The sequence below is a fragment of the Panthera tigris genome, chromosome B4 (assembly GCF_018350195.1).
Source record: "Panthera tigris isolate Pti1 chromosome B4, P.tigris_Pti1_mat1.1, whole genome shotgun sequence".
NCBI lineage: Eukaryota > Metazoa > Chordata > Mammalia > Carnivora > Felidae > Panthera > Panthera tigris.
This window is the reverse complement of record NC_056666.1, coordinates 133,206,040-133,222,247: the sequence shown is the minus strand read 5'-3', so window position 1 is coordinate 133,222,247 and position 16,208 is coordinate 133,206,040. Positions and strand designations below refer to the sequence as shown.

The 16,208-nt window shown below is 50.9% G+C and overlaps 1 protein-coding gene across 1 annotated transcript in view; it reads right to left on the bottom strand.

Annotated features, from left to right (window-relative positions):
• Nucleotides 1–16,208, bottom strand: part of L3MBTL2 (L3MBTL histone methyl-lysine binding protein 2) — a 19,170-nt gene extending 2,962 nt beyond the window's left edge. The window contains 14 exon segments of the mRNA XM_007079440.3: nucleotides 90–172; nucleotides 574–721; nucleotides 1,388–1,492; nucleotides 1,671–1,747; nucleotides 2,186–2,245; nucleotides 2,248–2,416; nucleotides 5,515–5,603; nucleotides 5,875–6,009; nucleotides 6,434–6,551; nucleotides 8,145–8,224; nucleotides 8,987–9,110; nucleotides 12,573–12,706; nucleotides 13,991–14,234; nucleotides 16,071–16,208. Coding sequence (XP_007079502.2) covers nucleotides 90–172; nucleotides 574–721; nucleotides 1,388–1,492; nucleotides 1,671–1,747; nucleotides 2,186–2,245; nucleotides 2,248–2,416; nucleotides 5,515–5,603; nucleotides 5,875–6,009; nucleotides 6,434–6,551; nucleotides 8,145–8,224; nucleotides 8,987–9,110; nucleotides 12,573–12,706; nucleotides 13,991–14,234; nucleotides 16,071–16,094 — 1,590 coding nt within the window. The 5' untranslated portion in view covers nucleotides 16,095–16,208.

The following is a 16,208-nucleotide window of genomic DNA, read 5'->3' as shown; positions in this document are numbered from 1 at the left end:
TACTGACTCGAGGGAACAGAAGGGGGTTGGAATTAACACCCGAGAGCAGGCAGGGCCACCCAGGCCCCGTGCTTCGTCAATTTCCTTACCATGTTAAAGAGTCTCGACGGAGCTGCTTTTGACTTGGTCTTCTCCAAGTAGGTGTCCCAGCTGAAAGTGTGTGATTCGTAGCCTGGAGAAGCAGAAAGTATAAACGTGGAGGGAAAGGAGGGGAGGCAGGAGGGAATCCAAGAAAGGAGCACATGCCGAAGGGGCACCTGCAACTGGATCAGGACCCAGCCTGGAGTCTCCCCAGCAGCCTTCTCTCCTCCCCGGGCTGGTACCTGCTCGAGGACCATGGTCCTGTTGTACAGGTTGTTCACTGCCCAAAGGAACAGCTGGAGCTCTGCTCACCAAGCCACACGCTAGTCATAGAGCCCGGTCAGCCCAGTGTAAGGGCTGGTAGTGTTGGCCTTGGGTGGCTCAGACACCTTTCCAATCCACTCTGAGACTCCAAGCCCCAGGGTCTGGCTTGGCCAGGAATCTGGTCCTGTGGCCACACTCTACCCTTTCTGACTGTAAGGCCGGTCTTACCTTTAGGTGGTGTGAGCTCAATGTCATTCTTTTGGCAGAAGGTAGCTGGGAAGATAGCGTGGGAGGAGGCATGGTAACAGAACCAGTCTGAGCCATCTGTGGAAGGCCCCCCGTCCACACAGATCATGAGGTAGCCGTCCAGGAGAACCTAGCGGGTGGGGAGAAGGCAGACACCATGGTATCATGAGCTGTACCCCATCCAAGGGGCAGGTGGCTAGAGAGCCGGCAGATTAGCGGTGTGCGGAGAGCTAGATCTCGGCCTTCCCCGAGCTTCTGCTTTGGAGCACTCAGCGCCCCTGTAAACCGTACATGTGACCTTATTTACCTTCCTCACTGGACAGCAAATGCTGTTCCTTCAGGGACTACATCTTTTTGCCAGTGTTTTCAGTGATGAGCACCCGGGCCCAGCCTGGAGAAGTCTGGCTGGATGGACAAATCAGCATGTCCCCCAGGGGCCATTTGTTCCTCAGGTTGCAGCAATAACGTACAGTATGCAGCAAAGTCAGCATGGCTGTGGCTCCAGCCCTCAGAGGAGAGGACACGAGGCAGTGGAAAAGCCTCCAAGGAGGCTGACGGCGCAGGGCCTACACCTGACACAGGACCAAGCTCAGGCCAGGTGTTCGATAAGCACCTGTCCATTGTGCCTCGGACCCGACACGAAAGCAGATGTTGAGCAAGGAGCAGATGAGCCCTCTCCTCACAAAAGTCCGGTACTCCAGGAGCAGCCGGAGTGGGGAAGGTGTGCAGAGCTTGGAGCCACCTCAGAGGCTTCCGAAAACCGCACTAGAGGCTGTAGGGTCGGGCCCAGGCTCACCTTGCAGATGGTTGCCACGCAGATGTTGCCCAGATTCAGGGGGTCAATGGCTTCCAGTTTCATCCCCTCCTCAAACCAACCACCTTCCGTGTAGACAGCTCGAACCTGAAAGGAACGGGGCAGCTGGGGAATCTCTGGGTGGCCCAGGTGGAGGGTGGGGGAGCAGGCCTCACCTGCCATAGGCTTGGGAAGGAGACGGGGGAAGGAAAGGAACATCCCAGGGTCCCAAGGTCTGGAATGGACCTACGGACGAGACGAAAAGTCTCCAAGGGCCGTGCCTCACCTTCTTGAACAGGTAAGGAACAGCATCACAGTAGATTTTCCGGAAGGTGGGATGGTGGGCCATGTCACTGCGCCTCTCTTTTGGGAGCAAGGGAGAGAAGGGAGTTGAAGGCTGCCAACAGGGCCACCTCCATACTATCCCCAGAAATGTGGAGATTGCCCTGCATATGCTCTAACCTGTATCTCAGCACCCCCTACCTGCCTATCCCCCCAGACCGGAAGACAGAAAACATCAGGAGCTCTCTGTAGGGACTACTGAACCCTTCAGATCCAGATGCTTCCCACATCACATGGGAGAGGATGGGGTCTGCAGCCTCTGGGTTCAGATCAGTCATACCACTTACAAGCTGAGTGACCTTGGTCAAATCACCCAACCTCTCTGGACCTTGTTATCACCAACTACATGATGGAAATGCTCACCTCTACCACAGAGGACTGTTGTGGGGTATGGAGATGCTCCTACCTAGGCCCTGGGGCAGCAGAACCCGTGTCACGCTGGCCTGGGGCTCTGCTAACCTGAAAGCTTGATGCCATGGCCAACGCGCCGTGACCAACCCACTGGGTGGATCAGGGGCTCCACATGTGGCACCAGAAGTCGTCATCGCTGTCGCCATCCTCATAGAGGAGCCGAAGGCGACCCCCAATTACTGTGTCCACGACGGCCATGCGGGTCCGTGACACCTGGGCCTTGTCCACCACCTCCAACCGCATGCCTTGCCGGAAAGGGTACTTCATGCTCTCCACCATCTGCAACATCGGAACACAGGCCTGCTGTGGTCTTGGAGACCCTCCCCACCTTCCTGTTCTGTCTCTTAAAAGTAACCAGAGATCAGGGAAGGTGTGTGAAAACCACACTCAACACTAAGTCCAGGAAGTGAGCAGATGAGCCTTCCCTTCCCACCAAGTTCAACCCTTGTGGGACGGGAACGCCAATTGGAGCCCTAATTCCCCAGAATGATACAAAGGAGCAGCACACAGCTTACAACATACGCACCAAGAGGCCAGTCAATATGATGGCAATTACGAGATCCGTTTCAGACTAAGGCAACGGGTACCCCAGAGAGCTCAGGTGACTTAGCAGCACTTACCCAGAGCCATTGGTGCCATAGCTGAGCCTTGCAACTGTCCTAGGGTCCAGAGTTGTGCTCTTTCCCACTTCCTGCCACCTCTGGGCAGATGGCACATACCACCCTCGTGTCCAGAGCCCTGTGTCTCCAAATGTCAAATTATAGCTCTGAACTCCCTGGGCTGCTGCTCTGACCCAGCAAGGGACGGGGACCAAAATACCCACAAGCTGTCCTTAGTGCCCTGATGGCAGGCCACGGATAAGGGGTAGGAGATTCTCTTGGTTCACTGTGACTTTGATGCTGGCCTGCCTGGGGCAGGGACATGGGACCAGTGAGCTCCATAGGGCTTTTCCAGCCCCACCCAGCCTAGCCCTGGAGCGGGCTGAGCAGTGCGATTTCAAAGCCCACCAGGAGGGGGAGCGCCTCAGTGATCACAAAGCAGCCACCAGGAAAAGCGGACAGAGTCTTACACCACAGACCCTTCAGCCCTCCGCTCAAGGCCTGGAACACCCCCAGACGGACTGCCTGACTGGCTCATTTAGGAGACTCAGGTGAGGCCTGGGTTGGGGTCCTCTGGGCCACCTCCCCCTCCTAGCCCTTCCCGTCATTCCTTTCTTTTGCACCCACCCAGCGCAGCCCACAGCCCAATACCACCTCGGTGCCCCTTTTGGTTAGTGACACCCAGAACTTGAGCCCAGTAGGGGCAGAAGCCGGGTTTGGTAGGATTCATTTCTACCTCCTCGGCTCCACGCACACAACTGGGCACAGAGTTAGTGCTCAGTTAATGTTTTTTTTCTCGCCTGACAAACACATGTACACACCCTTGGCCTTGGCTGGTGGGTCTTTCATTCAAGACACTGTACTCAGCATTTCATTCAAAACATTGTACTCCGGCCCTTATCATATTGAGGGCATCCACGGAACGGGACTGGATGTGGATCAGGGATTCGTTTACAAACCCACCCCCTTTATCCTCCTTGCTGCCAAACCTCAGAGGCAGCTGCTTCCGTATCCACTGCAGGATTGGGTATGTGACACCTAGTCACTATGTGCTTGCTGACCAGTTCACATGGAACCATGCTCTGCCACCGAGAAATCAAGCTCATTTTAGTTTGAGCAGAGAACAGGCCACCTTGATGACACTAGTGGCCCGCACCACCCACGATCATCTGCCTTGCCTTCAGACAAAGGCCAGCTGAGTGAATTTCAAATGTCGAATCCATCACCCATGCAAGGCATTCTGAGAAGCAGAGGAGACAAAGCTTATGGTTTTGGAAAGGGGATATGAAAAGATAAATTAGCAAAATACAGAGAAATAAAGAGCAAATGGATGGTACCCAACAAGATCAAATAAAGGAAAATTCATTTCTACTTTAGGAAAAAAGCCAGCGAATGCTTCCTTGAGCTGCTGGAACCATTCCTTACCAAAGGCCCACTCTCCACCAGCCAGGCGGTGGCAACCTCTTCACCAGGCATCCGGTACCTTGGATGAGATGGGCCCAACTTCTATTCCTTCCCTATTTTCAGCTGTTGGCTTCCATACCACCCACACCCTACCCATCAGGGTAGAATTCAAATGCCTTTTCTCCATGAAGACTTCCTTGATACAAGGCCAGTTCAGCCATGTGTCACGGCAGCACCTGCTCTGCGTCCCCCTGCTCACTGCTGTGAAGCTTACCATGGCAAGGTGGGAAATGCACCTGTGAGCACCGACCAGGAGCCTCAGAGGTAGCCTAAGCCCCTATGCGAGCGAGCTCCACAACAGGAGGTCTGGCATACAGAGGTGGGAGAGACTAAGTCTCCACCATGAATCCTGTACTCCCTTTGAATTTTTACCATGTGTGTGATTTTTTAAGTTAAAGAACTAAATTTTTAAAAATTAAAATCAAAAGCCACAGCGATGATTTGGAGGCACACCTCTGGTTCATAATCAAGGCTATTTATAATTATTTCTGTGCTTAGAGGTGCCTGGCTGGGTCAGTCGACAGAGCATGTGACTTCTGATCTCAGGGTTGTGAGTTCGAGCCTCACGTTGGGTGTAGAGATGACTTAAACTTAAAAAATGTAAAAAATGTATATATAGAAATAGAAATACACACACACACACACACACACACACACACACACACACACACAATTATTTCTGTGCTTGACTTTTTTCCTCTGCCAGACTGGAGAGTCCTAAATACAGGGTCTGTATTCCCACAGTTCCTTGTATCCATGTACTTAAAATCTATGCAACGAATGCTCTTTGAAAATGCTATGAGCAAAGGTAAGGATCTGGAGGAGCAAACAGGAGATAAAGCAACATGACTGACGTGGCTGGATCACAATCGGGATTGGTGAGGAGGCTGACACTAAACTGGGAAGGGAGAGAGCAACCAACATCCTTCCTTGAGAAACAGGAAGCTGGTGGGGCGCTTGGGTGGCTCAGTCAAAGTGTCCAACTTTGGCTCAGGTCACGATCTCATGGTTCATGGGTTCAAGCCCCGCGTCGGATTCGATGCTGACAGCTCAGAGCCTGGAGCCTGCTTCAGATTCTGTGTGTCTCTCTTTGCCCCTCCCCAGCTCACACTCTGTCTCTGTCTTTCTCTCTCCCAAAAGTAAATAAACATTGAAAAAATTAAAACAACAACAACAAAAGAAACATGAAGCTGCTAAAAACTGTCAAGCAAGGGAGTCTTTGGGAAAATACTCCAGTGAGTAGCATGGACAGAGAAAATGGGAGAGGGGCAGGAAGGAGATCAGTTAGGAGACCCCAAGGGCTCACTGCCAGACCTTGATATGGAAATCCACAGGAAGCGTCCTGGAGCCCACCAACCGTTTCATGAGGTACCCCTTCCAGTCGGTGAACTTGGCATGGATGGCTGTGGAGACACAGCAGAATCCTCGTTACAAAGCCTGGCAACACTCCCGCCAACAGGGGGTGCCAGAGCAACTGATTTCTGCCTCTTCAGGCCAGCAATCACATGTTTAAAACCCGCTGTACCACCTGTCTGCCCCGGGGCCTCTGGAACTGGGGAGGACAGGAAGCAGGCTGGCAAGTGAGTTCTGCTCTGGTCTAACCTAAGACAAAAGTGCCCCCTTCTACCATGGGTTCTGCAGGAACCAGGACAGGGAATGTTCTCATCAACTCACTCCGCGGGGGCACCAGGATCTTGCTGTTGATGGCACACCAGCCAATGGGGTGGACATCCACTGTTCCCAGGTTGCACCAGAAGTCATGGCTGGCGTCATTCTCAAAGCCCTCATACCGGAGCAGCACCCGGTACCCTGAAAGAAGGAAAGGGCACCAGTGAGGAAGGGTGGGATGGGGAAAGGTATATTCTCAGGCCTTCCCTCTTTTCCAGCCTAAACTGACTCCTATTCCAAGAACTCCTTCCAGGCAAGTGGGGTCCCTGTTGTCCACAACGGTCACAGCCAAAACAAACCCATGTCATGTCCTGGGAAAGCAGTATGGCACCGCATGAGAGTTAATTTTTTATAGCCTGATTGTTCCTGGGAAAAAACTTAAAAGGGGGAGTTTCTAAACTTGCCATGCTTTGTGGCCTCCTGGAAGCCAAGAAGGGAGGCAGAAACTCCAGTGGGTGGGCTTTGTGTTTGATGCAGCCAACCTCTGCTTGCAACACTGCCCCCCCGCCGTATGGGGATGTCAGTCTTCAAACTCAGACCCTGCCTTGGCCAGAGGAATACCCACCTGCGGCCTGAATGACAGAGGCAATCCAGTACACCCGGCTGGGGAGCACAGCGTCGCTATTGAGCACCTCCACCTTCATCCCCTTCATCACGTCCTCCCACTGGTCATACAGTGGGACCTGTGTGGGCACAAGAGCATTTGGGGGGGGGTGGGGACAGTGAGCTGCCTGAGCAAACAGGGAAGAGTGGCTGGCCTCATGAGTCATTGTGGCCTTCTCTGCCCCTCAACTTCTCACATCACTGTCACTCCAAGCCAGGCATGGGACTAGGGATGAAGAGATGAGCAAAACGAGTCCACTGTCCTCAAAGAGCTGATTCAGGGCATGGGGTGGGGGTGGGGGCGATGGGAGGGGAGGGCCGGTGCAGTGGTCACACATCCGAGTCATCCCCAAGTACTGATCTTTACAGGACCGCCTCCTCACCGTATCATCCTGGGCATAGCACACCTGTGACAGTTTGTGTGCCAGTGATGACACCTCCTAGCGCTCGCCACATCGCAGTGCCAGCGAGGCACTGTCCTTGGCACAAATACCACCTCTTTCAATCCTCACTCAAGCCTGGCCAGTAGTGTCTCAGCAATCACCACACCGGCTCTCACAGTGGTCTACTCACACACTATTTCTGGCACATTCTTTTTCTACCTCTCCAACTCGTCTTCTCCTCTTCAGATGCTCTCCATCAGCAGCGGACCATTTTTGCTGGCTTTTCCCTGATATCTAAACCTCACTTTGAACCAAGAGCATCTTGATTCTCCTTTGGAGAAATTCACTGTGTTTTCATTCTCAGCCCTGGCTTAAGCTATTCGGGGTATCCCATTCTACCTCTCTGGCCAGAGAATGGGTCTGTCACAGAATCTAAAAACCGTTATGCTACCCAGGCGCAAAGGGGCCGGCCTGGCAGAGCTTATCAAATCCGGTGTGTTGAGTGCAATTGTGACAGAATTCCCCTGCAGTGAAAACTCAGGGCAAAAGAGCTTCCTACTAAGGAAGGTGTGAGCCTTGGACTAGAGTGAGACTAGCATGGGACTAGAGTGAGACTAGAGTGACACTTTCCCACTGTCCCATGTCCACGGCACTCCACCCGGAGTCCAGGAGCTGCTAGGATGTGACGAGTCAAGAGGCCTCCTCCTTGACTTCCTGGGTGTTAGCAAACTGGTTTGAAAGGCCAAAGGAGAGCGTGGCTCTAGGCGGCTCCCTGGCCTGCAGGCTACCACAGGCTGCACGTGCTGCCTGCGCTTCCACTCCAGGCCTAGCACCCCACCCCTCCTCCTGGCCTCACTCTTCTGGGGCTTCTCTGTGCTGAAATGGGCTCCAAGAGGCATCCACATCTGCCTCCCAGGAACCCGGGGGCTCAGGGCAGTCCAGAAGCACCAAGCTTTCAATGGGAAAACACGAACACAGGGGAAAAAAGAAGGAAAGGATTTCCAGCACGAAGTTCCAGTGCGTAAACAAGCAGAGTGAGGACCTCAGAGAGGAAGCGCAGTGCTAGAAGGCCTCAGTGAGGGTTTGTGGGAGGACTCTGAAAAAAAGGTGGACAGAAAGGGAAACCGGAGCAAGTGGCAAAGTTGGACTGCGCCCACCCAGACCTCATCACTGTTCGCTCTCTGGTGCCAGTGCCCAGCTTGGAACGCTTATGAGGCTGGCAGGTGAGACAGGTGGCGAGCACCCGAGTTCCCGGCTTGCTCCCCTGCCCCCCATCTCCAGGACACTCACATGCTTAAAACAGCTGACAGGAGCAGCTTTGTAACTGTGATCCTTCAGGAACTTCCCCCAGTCGAAACCCAAGACCAGCGCTGCAGAGCAGAAAGAGAAGAGTTGGAACCTGACGCCCAGGAGCCATAGAAGCAGGTCCTTCCCCACCCAGGCAGCCCCATACCTGCCCCACTGGTGGCCATCAGAACAGGCCTGGACCTTATCCAAAGGGTGACAGACTCTCAGGAGTAGAGGAAGCATTCAGGGGGAAATGTCTGATCTTTCTTCCCCGGAAAAGACAAGGAAATTCAAAGGCCTTTGGGCTTAAATTCTTTAGACCTCCCTCAACCTCTCATTGGTCACAGCCCATTGGAATGGATGGGAGGGGCACACACCTAGGCCCCTCCAACCCTTGTGCGTCTAGAGCTCAGCTACAGCCAAAAACAGACCACCTAGAGAGCAGAGTTGCTTATTGCCTGCACGCTTAGAAACTGCTGCGCACACTCAGGTTACTTTCCTTATCCCGCCACCCCTCTCCAAACCAGACAGGGGTCTCCACTGCCCATGGGACACAGAAGCCACAGGGCTAAGAGCAATACAAAAGAAAAGCAGCAAATTCTGGCTTTCTGAACTATCAAGGGTAGGGGTCCTAGTACTTCAGAAGTGACTAAAGGGATTTTCTGGGGTAATTTGCACAATCCCTACCAAATAGGGAAGATGGCAGTCCACAGTGAGCCTGGGGCAGGACACTCTGTAGCTGCCCTTTTTTCCCATTCCCGGCTCCTAGGCAGGGCCAGCCCAGGCCTGGCACCCCATTCCCAACCCCTTGGCAGCTTCTGAGCACCAGTGTTCTGCTGTCTTACCATCTTGCCCAGTCGGCGTCCCATCTGCCAGCTGTCCTGTCCCTTGGGAGTGGAGGAAGGCTCCAATTTTGGCAGACCAGGCCGCCTTGTGGAGGACTTTGGCTTTCTTGGTAGGTGGTTTTCCCTGGAGGGAGGAGAGCACGTGGGTAGCCTAATGGCTGAGAATGGAGCGCTGGATCTGGAAGGTCTGGGTTTAAATCCTGGGATTCAGTCCCTCAACCTCTTCAGTTCCTTCATTTGTAAATCAAGTGCATAACAATAACAATGCTTGGCTCAAAGGGGGGCTGCAAGGATGTGAGTTACTGTCTGATGCCTGGCATTCAGTAAGTGCTTAGCTATTGTTCAAATGCGGAGGGATAGGTCACTTGGAGCTACAGGGCAGGGAGGGACACTTGTATCTTTTCTTTTAAGCCTTTGTTTCCTCCAGGGACTTTTCCCAGTGGCTTCAGCTCTCAGCCATCTCCTTCATCAGGTGCTCCCACAGATTTATGGCAGACAGTGGGCTTCACAGAGGTCTAGGAGGCAACATTTTGTACACATATGGGAATGTTCTAGAGCAGGTCTGCGGCTTTCATCAGATGCTCCACGGGGCCTCCCCAAGAGTGAAAGGCCACTAATCTAGTCTACAACTTGTAACTTAAGCACTGATCAGAAAGGCCCAGAGAATTTATTTTAAAAGATCAGTGAAATAAAAATGTGAGTTTACACAGACCCCGGGGAAAAGTCCTGGCTCTTCAATTTGTAACTTCTTTGAGTAAGTTACTAAAAATTTTTGAGCCTTTAAAAAAATTTTTTTTAACGTTTATTCATTTTTGAGAGACAGAGACAGAGTGCAAGCAGGGGTGGGGCAGAGACAGAGGGAGACACAGAATCCAAATCAGGCTCCAGGCTCTGAGCTGTCAGCACAGGGCCCGACGCAGGGCTTGAACTCACGAACCGCGAGATCATGACCTGAACTTAAGTCGGACACTTAACCGACTGAGCCACCTAAGCGCCCCTTTTGAGCCTTTAAAATAGGAATTTAAGGGGCACCTTTGTGGCTCAGTCGGTTAAGTGTCTGACACTTGATTTCAGCTCAGGTCATGATCTCACGGTTTGTGAGACTGAGCCCCATGCTAGGAGCCTGCTTGGGATTCTCTCTCCCTCTCCCTCTGCCCCTCCCCCTGCTTGCTCAAAATAAATAAACATTAAAAAAAAGATTAATAGGGGCACCTGGGTGGCTCAGTCCATTAAATGTCTGACTTCTACTCTGTGCTGGCAGTGTGGAGCCTGCCTCAGATTCTGTCTCCTTTTCTCTGCCCCTACCCCACTCGCACTCTGTCTCTGTCTCTCAAAAATAAATAAACGTTAAAAAATAATAAAATAGGAATTTTTAAAAAAATAATAAAAAATAAAATAAAATAAAATAAAATAGGAATTTAAGGGGCATCTGGCTGGCTCAGTCAGTACAGCATGCAACTCTTTTTTTTTTTTTTTTTTTTAACGTTTATTTTATTTTTGAGACAGAGAGAGACAGAGCATGAACAGGGGAGGGGCAGAGAGAGAGGGAGACACAGAATCGGAAGCAGGCTCCAGGCTCTGAGCCGTCAGCCCAGAGCCCGACGCGGGGCTCGAACTCACGGACCGCGAGATCGTGACCTGAGCTGAAGTCGGACACTTAACCGACTGAGCCACCCAGGCGCCCCAACAGCATGCAACTCTTGATCTTGGAGTTGTGAGTTCAAGCCCCATGTTTGGTGTAGGGATTTCTCTGGGGAAAAAAAATCTTAAAAAAATAAAATAGGAAACTTTAAAAATTCGTTTTTAAGAGAGCATTGGTTGGCTGGATTCAGTTAGCAAGTATCCCTGAATTGTAGCTATTAACAATATTATTTATTAGGTCACTGAGGAGAGAGATTTTTCTATGCCCTAAACTAAAATCTACAGTGAGGGAAACAACGATTATGCACAAAAATGAGAGATAAAGTATACAGAAGCACAAAGCAGGAGACATGGTCTACTGTGACTTTCAATAAATGTCAGAGCAGTGGGTCTCAAGCTTTGCTGCACGTGACAATTACCTGGGTGGGGCTCTTTAAAGCCCCTATGTCCAGGGGGCACCTGGCTGGCTAGGGTGGTAGAGGCAGCGCATGAGACTCTTATCTCAGGGTTAGGAATTAGATGTTGGGTGCAGATTACTTAAAACAATAATAATAATAATAATAATAATAATAATAATAATAAAGCCCATGTGTCCAGGCCACACTCCATCCCAATTAAATGAGAATCTTTGGGAGTAAGACCAAGCATCAATATTTTGTTACTACTTCTTTTAAAGCTTGTTTATTTTTTTTTAGTAATCTCTACACCCAATGTGGGGCTTGAACTCATGACCCCGAGATCAAAAGTTGCACCAAACAGGGGCGCCTGGGTGGCTCAGTCGGTTAAGTGTCTGACTTCGGCTCAGGTCATGATCTTGTGGTTCACGAGTTCGAGCCCCGCATCGGGCTCTGTGCTGACAGCTCGGAGCCTGGAGCCTGCTTCCGATTCTGTGTCTCCCTCTCTCTCTGACCCTCCCCCCATTCATGCTCTGTCTCTCTCTGTCTCAAAAATAAAATTTAAAAAAACGTAAAAAAAAAAAAAAGTTGCACCAAACATTAATATTTTAAACACTCTCCAGGTGATCCCAACGTGCAGGCAAGGTGTGAGAACCGGTGTCATGGACGGTGGCCACAGTTACCAGGACACAACACAACGTTAGGCGCCTGAGAGCACATTCCAGTCCCAGTTCTGCTGCTCCCCCAACAGAACCACCTTAGGTAAGTCCCTCTTCCTCTCTGAACCTCAGCACACTTCTCAACTAATGTGTGGGTGAGACAACACATCTCTTTAAGAATCCATTTATAAAACTTCTATGAATGTCAATAATTAACTAAAGATTAGTAAGACTTTCTAGGTGGCTGCCTATGACATGGAGTCAGAGACCAGGCATCAACTTCCTAAACCCACCGTGGCTGGTAAATGTATGCCTGTCTCCTAATTTCCTTTCAGAGCATTTATAAAGGTATGGGGCGGGGGGCACCTGCGTGGCTCAGCTGGTTAAGCATCTGACTCTTGATTTTGGCTCAGGTCAGGATCTCACCATTCATGAGGTTAAGCCCGGCGTCAGGCTCTGCGCTGATAGCACAGGGCCTGCTTGGGATTCTCTCTCTCCCTCTCTCTCCCCCTCCCCTGCTCAAGTCCTAGCTTTCTCAAAATAAACACACTTATTAAAAAAAAAAAAAAAAAAAGTATGAGGCAAAGACCAAAGGGCACCAGACTCCCCCAAGGCTCTTCTTTTCTTTAAAACTTACTAAAGGCATTAGACTCCTGGGGGCAGGGGAAGGTGGGGATTGAAGGGCACCTCTATTAGTGTGTAATTTACAAATTGATTCCCCTGCAGGCTAAATTTTGAGAGCATAATAAATAGCAGGAAATTTACAACCTCAGACAGCCACAAGCAAACTCCTTCCAAAGCTCTCTTGGCCCCTTTGCCATCAGCCAGGTGGGTGTTCCTGTCTCAGCTCCCAGGGCCCCAGGAAAGGTCTTCCGAGTAACTGCCTCTTACCTGTAATCTGGCCAAGATACTGGCTTTCTTGGAGTTGGAGGAGTAGCTCCTAGAACAGGAGACGCTGCAGAATCTCTTAGTCTTGGAGAAGAAGGCTTCCCTTGTACCCACGATACCACACATCTCACAGACAGCTGGGAAGAGAACTTAGCACGTGACCCACCTGATACGGTCACCCCAGATCAAACAAAATGATGGGCCCTTCAAAACCCGAACAGCACATTGACCAGGTGAATCCAAGCCCCCACTCAGACTGACAGGCCTGGAACAGGAGGACAAGGTTTGTATACAACTGAATCTGCTTTGCCTGAGGTAAGCTGCCTGGCATCCCTCGGTTATATGTCAACAGTGGAGCTAAGGCAAATCCACAGGGCAACAGATGAGCATTGGAAAGTTTGTAAAGAAGAAAATGAGAAGCTAAAATGCCATTAACTTCTGTGGGTATCTTTTCTTCTCATCTATACAGACACTGAACTAGATCAATGTTTCACGCCTGACATCATATTAGAATCACCTGAGTAGCTTTAAAAATACCCAGCCTGAGATTGTAATTAACTGGTCTGTGGTGGGACGAAAGCATCTGTAGTCTGTTAAAACCTCCCTAGGTGATCCTAATGTACAGCCAGGCTAGAGAACACCTGAACTCCACAGTCTCTAATGGTTCTTTCTAGTTCCAAAGTTCTAAGATTCTAAGAGAATGGCTGGAAGAAGACAGAAGGGAGAAATAAAAAAAAAATTAAAAAAAAATAAATAAAAAAGGCAGGGGTGGGGGTGGGAGAAGACTGGTAGAAAAGAAGAGTCAAGTGGCAGAGTATTAGAGTTCAGGCACGAAGGGACAGGACTATCCTCACAGACATCTAGCCTGTCTTCACAGGCAGTCCACACACTGGAGGCCCTGACACAGGGGTCCAGCATCTGTCCGAGCATCACAGCTCAGAAGGTAACTAGCTTCCAGATGATCCATGGGAACTGTCATCAGTAATCCTCTCCCTCGGGGGTCACTGGATTCTGTATTCCCCCCACACCTCACATCCAACCCACAAGCTATTCCCTGACCTTCCCCAGATAGTAATCAGAACATTTTAGGTGTTCTTCTCAACATCCAGGTTTCAAAATCAACCAGCTACTCACCCAAATGTAAAAGCCCCATATTAATGACTGGCATCTAATATGTTCCAAATAAATATAGTTGTAGGAAAGAACAAAGGAAATTGCAATTTGAAATCAGACTGCAGCAGAGGAAATACCCTTTGGGGCTACTCGGGGTACTTGTGTCTCTGTCACAGGCCCTCAGACATCAGAGCAAACGGCTTACACCTGGATGGCTCTGCCCACATGGCCTATGTCCCCCCCCCCCCCCCGCCTTCCTCCACAGCCTCCTGAAACCTCCCCATCTTCAGGGGACACTCTCAAAGCACCTGGCTCAGAACCACTGCCATCCAAGGAGCGGGGAGTCCCAGGGCTGAGCAAATGCAGGGGAGAGGTGGGCAGCTCCCCTGCTTCCCGATCCTCATTTTCTGCTTCACTTGACTCCTCCAGATAGGAGCTGCTCTCGCTGCCCGCACTGCTGTTATAGCTCCGGAAACTGTCATAGCCACCAAAGAGCTCCAAATCGTCCTCCTCTTCCTCTTCCTCCTCCATAGGTTCTGAAGATGGAGCTTCCTAATGAAAGATACAAACCAGGCAGGAGAAATCAGGTCTGACTTAGTGTATGCAGAGGGAAGCTGCAGGTGGGCTCTCAGCTCCCTTTTCCAATTCTTGGTCAAGTCAACACCTCTGAGCCAAGTGGGAGGCAGAATCAAGTACCCCTTTAGCAAACACCAGGCTCCTTACTCTTGTTTGTACAATTCTTAACCGCAACTCATCAGAATAGCTTAACGAGACAGAAAGTACGTATTAGGAATTTACCAAGCTCCTCCTGTGGATTCATAAATGATGACCTTTTAACATGATTCAAATAGAATACAATGATGTGAAAATACTCCAAATTATCTCGTAAAGACTTCCTGGGGAAGACGTATATTGGAAAATCATTCTTCCCCCTTCAGCATATGTACACCAAAATAATCTCAATTCAGAAACCATTTCAGCCATAGAAAAGTTAATCTGGGATGCAGACTGCCTTAAGGAGGAATTGGGAAGCAGATGACACGCTAGTCTTAGCACAGTGGTATGGACCATAGCTCTGGACTCCGATCCTCACTAGCTGTGGGTCCTTGGGCAAGTCATTTAACCTCTGTGGGCCTCAACTTTCTCATCTATGAAAAAAGAAACGTAGTTGGCGGACAGGATGCGAAACGCAAATGAGATCCTGCATATCAACCTGACTGGCATGTAGTAGAAGAGGTCATAGGGCTCAAATACTGTCTCTACTGCCGACTACTACCTGTATGATCTGCAGCAAGTCAATCCCTCAGTGCATCAGTTCCCACACCTGTAAATGAGGATAACACCACCTCTCTCAGAAGCTTTGCGGGAGAAATAGGGGGAAGACAAGTACAGCACTCCAAACGGCTTACAAGTAGCAAGTGGTCAATACGTGTTGGCCATCATTACTGGCTAACAGCACGGGCCTTCCAAAACCAGATCTGCCTGGGTTTGGATCCCGTCTCTACCCGTCTCTGTGACTGTGTGCAAGACACTGAACCTCGCTGCTCTCGGTTTCTTCATCAGGGCAACGGCGACAATACGCCTTCTTTAGAGGGCTGGTGTGAAGACTGACATATGCAAAGCCTAGTTCTGTTTCCAGCTGGTAGTGACAGCTCTACAAGCGCGAGCTATTCTTCTTCTTCTCCTTCACCCTTATAGAAGTTTTGGGCTATTCCGTTCTGGGTTTACAACTACACACGCCAACGTACTAGAAAAGAGGCCGCATTTAAATAGGAGGTGACCAGAAGCCAAAGGATTCAAGGGAGCGTGGGTTACAGGTTGGAGGAGAGCGGGGAAAGTTTCGGAGCCGGACAGACGGACTGAGTGCCCATGTCCTTCACTTGCCAGCTGTGTGGTCTTCCTGGGGAGTCACCACCTGTCTATAAGCCTCGGCTACTTTAACCCTAACAACGAAACAGTAACACAGGATTGTTGTGAGTACACTAGGAGATCACGCACGTGAACGCTGCAGGCGCGGAGTTTTTATTAAACTTTCAAGCCCTTCACGTCCCCACAGGAGGTGACGGGCCTCCCAATCCCTAAAGATACGACCCCGAGAGAGGGAGGACGAAGAACATTCAGGAGCTTGGAGATCCTGAACTCAGTTCCCTTTTCCCCCAGGCCGGGGAGGCAGTTCCGCCCTCAACCACTCGCCGGACGTGGGCCCCAGCAGTGTGGGAGCCAAAGGCCACGCCAATCGCCTCTGGCCCTGCTCAGCCTAACCACCTCAGTTTATCCATCCTTCCACTCTCCACCCTCCAGGCGTCGCTAAAAGGCCTAAAGAACGGTCGCCCGTGCGAGGCTCTCGGGGTTCCCTTTCCCAGTCGCGAGAAATCCTCTCCCTCTCACCTCGACGCCCCGGGTCTTCTCCATGAGACCTAACACCGTTTCTTCAACCGTCACCAGGTGCAGGAAGCCATATTGGCCTCGCGGCTCTACCCGAGTGCAGTCATTGGCCGCCTCCCAGAGCCGCGGGCCAATCACGCC